Source organism: Brassica napus, chromosome C4 (assembly GCF_020379485.1).
Source record: "Brassica napus cultivar Da-Ae chromosome C4, Da-Ae, whole genome shotgun sequence".
Taxonomy (NCBI): Eukaryota; Viridiplantae; Streptophyta; class Magnoliopsida; order Brassicales; family Brassicaceae; genus Brassica; species Brassica napus.
Window position 1 is genome coordinate 41,312,047 of NC_063447.1, and position 6,667 is coordinate 41,318,713.

The 6,667-nt window shown below is 21.8% G+C and overlaps 1 protein-coding gene across 1 annotated transcript; it reads left to right on the plus strand.

Annotated features, from left to right (window-relative positions):
* Positions 1 to 307: 307 nt before the first annotated feature.
* On the plus strand, positions 308 to 894 carry LOC106394410. Its single transcript, XM_013834983.3, has one exon. It carries the CDS (start codon positions 391 to 393, stop codon positions 688 to 690), a length of 300 nt encoding a protein of 99 aa, XP_013690437.1. The 5' UTR covers positions 308 to 390; the 3' UTR covers positions 691 to 894.
* The last annotated feature ends 5,773 nt before the right edge of the window (positions 895 to 6,667 follow it).

A 6,667-nucleotide genomic window follows, 5' to 3' on the forward strand; every position in this document is an offset into this window, starting at 1 on the left:
TTAGAAAGCACATCCATACTTATAACAATGTTTCATCATCTAAGTATAAAATTCAAAAGCTGTACGGGACCCATATCCCTAGTACAAGTGTACAACTAAACATGTATAATGGATGATCACATAATCGTGAGGGTAATAATAGAGGGCAAAGGAGGGAATTTATCCTAAAATTTTCTGATTGTAATTAAACAAACAAAAAGATAAGAAATATATAGGTAAGAAAATAAAATAAAGATGATAAAGAGTGGGCACTAATAATGAAAAGCAAATTCCAAGTTGCCCACTTGCAAATCTTTCTCCAAATAAAAGAAGCCCATACGGTGCCTTTTCTCCCAACTCCTATCTCATCAACTCAAAAGAGAGAGAGAGCAAACTAAAACGAGATCAGAGATGACGCAGATGCTTTCCATACTCCGCCGCAACCTCCAAAACCTTCGTAAGAGCCCACGCGTAGCTGACGAGACTGAGATGGCTTCGACGACACAAGGAGCAGGAGTAGTAGCTCATAACGAAAGACGAGACGGGGCTAACGCCGTTATGATGCGATTCCCTTTCTCGATCATTTCGTGCTTTGCCGTGCCACGTGTCAGCGGGACAGATGGACTATGGATGTCTGGAGATTATGCCAGCGTCTCAGAGGTTAACCATCTCATGGCTAGTGATGGCATGAGATACGCCATTTTAATGTAATAACCCCAAGTCCAAACATGTTCGTAGCGTTTCGTTTTTTTTCTTATGTTAACGATACAATTATTTAGCTTCTCGATCCTACATGTGTACAATATTAAATCTATGAGATGTAGAACAAGTTTAGTTCTTGTATAGATGGATTATTTATGAAGTTTTTGTGTTTGTAGCATAAGTTATGCTTCTAAAATATTTTCCCCACACTTATTCTTCTTTTTGTTCACCTTTCTCCCACTTGTTTTTGCCTACTTTTTTCTTTGCATTATTTTAACCAATCATGAAATACATATTTCTTTATTTTTCGTAGACATTTCTTACTTTTTCCTTCCCAATTAATTCTTAAAATAACATAATTCGTTCGCTCTTAAAATTAAATTAAATTAAATTAAATTTGCTTCCCTTCACCTTTAGCTCTATAATATTTATCTGAAATTTTTAAATCGCAATCGAAAATATAGAAACTAAGAAAGTGACAGCAGTGTGATATATATTGCCATTTAATAATGTTTTTTTTTTTTTTTCAGTTTTAACTTTCATCAACTAATACTGGTTGTTTTGATATGTGGACGCCAAAATTATCAGATGGACTTCTAAATTATCAATAGGTGTTCAATTTGGTAAATTGCACCCCATGCACTAGACTTTTACCCTAATTAACCAAATACCCTACACCCCATGTTGTGATACCTTTCTCCATAGACACAAACTAGTCACATCATAGGTATTTTCTTAATTTCTTCATTTTTTAAGGGTTTTAAACCAATTCACCCCTAATTTATCGCATAGTGCTTTGGAAAACTAAACCATAAACTCGAATTTTAACCTTCAATATATTTTTTTTTTTAAATTAACCCTCAATTTATTTTCATATATTAGGTGCCTCGCAACCCTCAGATAAGAAATAACAAGTAACAAATCATTTGTCTCCTTAATAAATAATCATTCCTATATTTTTATATAATATTGTAGTTAATTTGGATTAGTTTAGAAATTTTTTGTGACTTTTTGAAATTCGTAAAAATATCACTTGAAACCATGCAATTAGCTTATATCTTTGAATAATCATAAAGTCATACACAGAATTTTCATATATTAGGTGCCTCTCAACCCTTAGATAAGAAACAGTCCGTCCGTTTTATTTTAATTGTCATTTTAGAGTTGGACACACAAATTAAAAAAAAAATTAATTTTACCTATTTTTAAAATAAAAACATCATTACCAATACACCTAGCCACATTTTAACCAATAAAAAAATAGATTGGAATATAAGGTCAATAAATTTTGCATTGAAATTATAAAATGACAATTATTTTGAAACGAAAATTTTACTCTACAATGACAATTAAATCGAAACAGAGAGAGTAACAAGTAACAAATCATTTGTCACATTAATAAATAATCATTCCTATATTTTTTATATAATATTGTAGTTAATTTGGATTAGTTTAGAAAATTTTGTGACTTTTTAAAATTCGTAAAAATATCACTTGAAACCATGCAATTAGTTTATATCTTTGAATAATCATAAAGTCATACACAGAAGTTTTCATTTGATAAGATTTTTTAAAACTACAAATGTCACCCAAAGCTCCAAAACCACATAAAAAAATTAACCCTCAATTTATTTTCATATATTAGATGCCTCGCAACCCTCAGATAAGAAATAACAAGTAACAAATCATCTGCCTCCTTAATAAATAATCATTCCTATATTTGTTATATAATATTGTAGTTAATTTGGATTAGTTTAGAAATTTTTTGTGACTTTTTAAAATTCGTAAAAATATCACTTGAAACCATGCAATTAGTTTATATTTTTGAATAATCATAAAGTCATACACATAATTTTTCATTTGATAAGATGTTTTAAAACTATAAATGTCACCCAAAGCTCCAAAACCACATTAGTATATAATAAATCTTATTATATAAAGCTTGGTTCTTAAAATTTGCTAATTAATATATCGCAACACATGGCAATTATATATTTTAAGATTGTGACATGTGCTAATCTATCTCATAATTAAAAATATATATACTAAGATATTAACAAAAACGAATTTTATCAAAAAGTAATTAAAATATTATTTAATAGTAATTTTCTTTTTTTAAAATCTTAATCAAAAGATAATTGCAAAGAACTATTTGATAATAATTTTTCTTATAATATTATGACATGTGTTTAAATATATAATGATTAAACATATATATAATAAGATAATAAAAACGAATTTTGATAAAAACTACTTTTAAAAATTATTTAATAGTAAATTTTTTTTTAATATTTAGTAGTAATTATTTTAGAAATTTTCTTTTTACAAAATCGTTAAAAAAATTGAAACCCATTTATTTAATAGAATTTTCCTTTTCTAAAAGTTTGGTTCTTCAAAATTTTTAATTAACATCATCGCGACACATGTCAATGATATATTTTAAGAATGTGACATGTGTTAATCTATCTCATAATTAAAAATATATATATTAAGATATTATCTTATTATATAAAGTTTGGTTTTTCAAAGTTGCTAATTAACATGATCGCGACATATGACAATTATATATTTTAAGATTGTCACATGTGTTAATCTATCTCATAATTGAAAATATATATACTAAGATATTAACGAAAATGAATTTTATCAAAAAGTAATTAAAATATTATTTAATAGTAATTTTTCTTTTTTAAAATCCTAATCAAAAGATAATTGCAAAAAACTATTTGATAATAATTTTCCTTATAATATTTTGACATGTGTTTAAATATATAATGATTAAACATATATATAATAAGATAATAAAAACAAATTTTGATACAAACTCATTTTAAAAATTATTTAATAGTTAAAATGTTTTTTAATATTTAGTAGTAATTATTTTAGAAATTTTATTTTTCCAAAATCCTATAAAGATATTTGAAAACAACTTATTTAATATAATTTTCCTTTTCTAAAATTTTAATGAAAATATAATTGAATACCATTTATTTAATAGAATTTTTCTTTTCTAAAAGTTTAGTTCTTCAAAAATTTTAATTAACATGATCGTGACACATTGCAATTATATATTTTAAGAATCTGACATGTGTTAATCTATATCATAACTAAAAAAATATATATATTAAGATATTAACAAAAATAAATTTTATTAAAAAGTAATTAAAATATTATTTAATAGTAATTTTCCCTTTTTAAAATCATAATCAAAAGATAATTGCAAAAAACTATTTAATAACAATTTCCCTTATAATATTGTGACATGTGTTTAAATATATAATAATTAAAAATATATATAATAAGATAATAAAACGAATTTTGATAAAACTACTTAAAAAAATTATTTAATAGAAAAAATATTTTCTTAAAAAATATTTAGTAGTAATTATTTTAGAAATTTTCTTTTTCCGAAATCCTATAAAGATATTTGAAAACAATTTATTTAATATAATTTTCATTTTCTAAAATTTTAATGAAAAAATAATTATAAAATATTATATTGAGCTTGGTTCTTCAAAATTGCTAATTAACATGATTGTGACACATGTCAGTTATATATTTAAAAATGTGATATGTGTTAAACTATCTCATATCAAAATATATATACTAAAATAATGAAAATGATTTTTCTTAAAAAATAATTATAAATATTATTTAATAGTCTTATTATTATTATTATTATTATTATTATTATTATTATTATTATTATTATTGTTAGTATTTTTATAAAAAGCTTGGTTCTTCAAAGTTGGTAATTTACATGATTGTGACAATGTTAGTTATATATTTGAAAATACGATATGTGTTAAACTTTCTTATAATCAAAAATAAATATACTAAAATTTAAAAAAAAACGATTTTTTTCTTAAAAATTAATTATAAATATTACTTAATAGTCTTATTATTATTATTTATTATAATGTTTGTTTTTAGAGATAATAAAGATAGAGAATTATAAAAGATAAATATTAACTTTTAAGAAAACATGTTAAACAAAAACTAATTGTAAAATCCTACAAGTATAAAAAATTATTTAGTAAAAAAAATGAATAAAAACTAACTTTTAAATAAATAAAATTAATTTTTTTAAAGCCTAATTAAAAGAAAATTTTAAATGTGCTCTTATTATTGTCTTATAAGTAATTAACTTTCTTTTTTTTAATAGATAATTTTGTATGTTAAAAAAGTATGACCAAAAATAGCTAAAAATATTTCACATCTATATTTAGGTTTAAGCTTCTACATATTATTTTTACAAAACACAATAGTATTTACATGAAGAGTACTACCTCGGTATTTTCTTTTAATTTCTTGATACAACTAAACTTTTTATTATCTTTATTACATCTTATGATGCTAACATAATTTTATATTTTGATGTTGTTATCGTACATGAGTATGTGTAAATATGATGAATATGTGTTTGTATGTATAAGACAAAATATATAAATAATAAACAGAATTTTTTCTATTAAAAATAAAATAGTTGTATAAAAATCTAAAAAGAAAATTAATTATAAAATAATTAATTTCCTTTTTAAAATTCTAAATAAAATAAATCTATAAAAATAATCTTATTTTTTTTATAATTAACTAACTTTACTTTTTAATAATTTTGTGTTAAAAAAATATAAACCAAAATTAACTTCAAATATTTCACCCGATATGATTGTGACATGTGTCAATTAAGAAAATAGATTGTGAATGTATCAATAAAAACTGTCATTATATGAAAATTAACTTCTTCTTTTTCTTAAATCCTAAATAAAAGAGATTTCTAAAAAAAAAAAAATTATTTTCTAATCTTAACCAATTTAGATTTTTTTTCTTTTTTAAAAAAATTCCTGACTAGAGAGAATTGTAAAATTTTATTTAATAGTAATTTGTACTTATAAAAATTAATGATAAACATGATAGTAAAAAATATTTAGTTAACAAGAAAATCTGTAAAAAATATTAGTAATATTGGAAAAAATGAATTTTGAAAATGGCAACTTTTAAAAATAGTTAATATTTACTGGAAATAATTATTTGATAGAAATTTTATTTTTCTAAATCCTAGAAAAATTATAATTGTAAAATATTATGTAATATTAATTTCCTTTTCTAAAATCCTAAAAAACTGTACAAGAATATTTGATAGTTTATTTTTTATTTATATAAAAAATACTAAACAAAAAACAATTGTATCATATTTTTAATTCCTAACCAAAAGAGAATTGTAAAAAATTATTTATTAATATTTTTAAGAAAGTATTTGATGATGAACATGATACAAAAAATTATTTAATTAACAAAAGAAGTGTAAAGTTAGTATTGATACGAAATGTATATTTTCTTAATTAGTAACTAAAAATAATTATTTGATAGCAATTTATTTTTTCTGAAATTCTACAGAGAAGATAATTGTAATAGGTTATATGATAGTAATTTTCTTTTTCTAAAATCTTAAACAAAATTGTAAAAAAGTATTTAATATTTTTTTTTAATTGTAAATAAAAACGAGATTTATAAAATAGAATTTTTTTCCTTTTTAAAAAAAATCCTAACAAAATAAAACTTTAAAGAATTATTTAATAAAACATTAAATTATTACATAAGAACATGTATAATGTTGTCATTGACTCGATTGGTGTATTTGACTTTCGTTTCTTATTACTTTTCATTCAGTTTTTTTTTTTGGGTTGTGTTCAATTTAAACGTTTAGATATAGTATTTTATTTAATCATAAGTACAAAGTTTATAACAATTCATCTATGTACCATGATTATATAATACAAATATTAACTTAAACTTATGTGTAAAAAAGAGTTTTAATTATAAAATAAATCTCAAACAACATATGCAAAAAATAATCATAAAACTATAATAAAATTATTTATTATTTTAATTTTTTTTTAAATTAAAACATCACATAAAACCCGTTGCAACGCAACAGGCTCATATCTTGTATTATTATAAAAAAAAGTTTCTTAAATCTTTAAAT

What these genes read in the sequence shown, in the direction of transcription:
- LOC106394410 (XM_013834983.3), top strand. Translation starts at nt 391, where the DNA reads ATGACGCAGATGCTTTCCATACTCCGCCGCAACCTCCAAAACCTTCGT.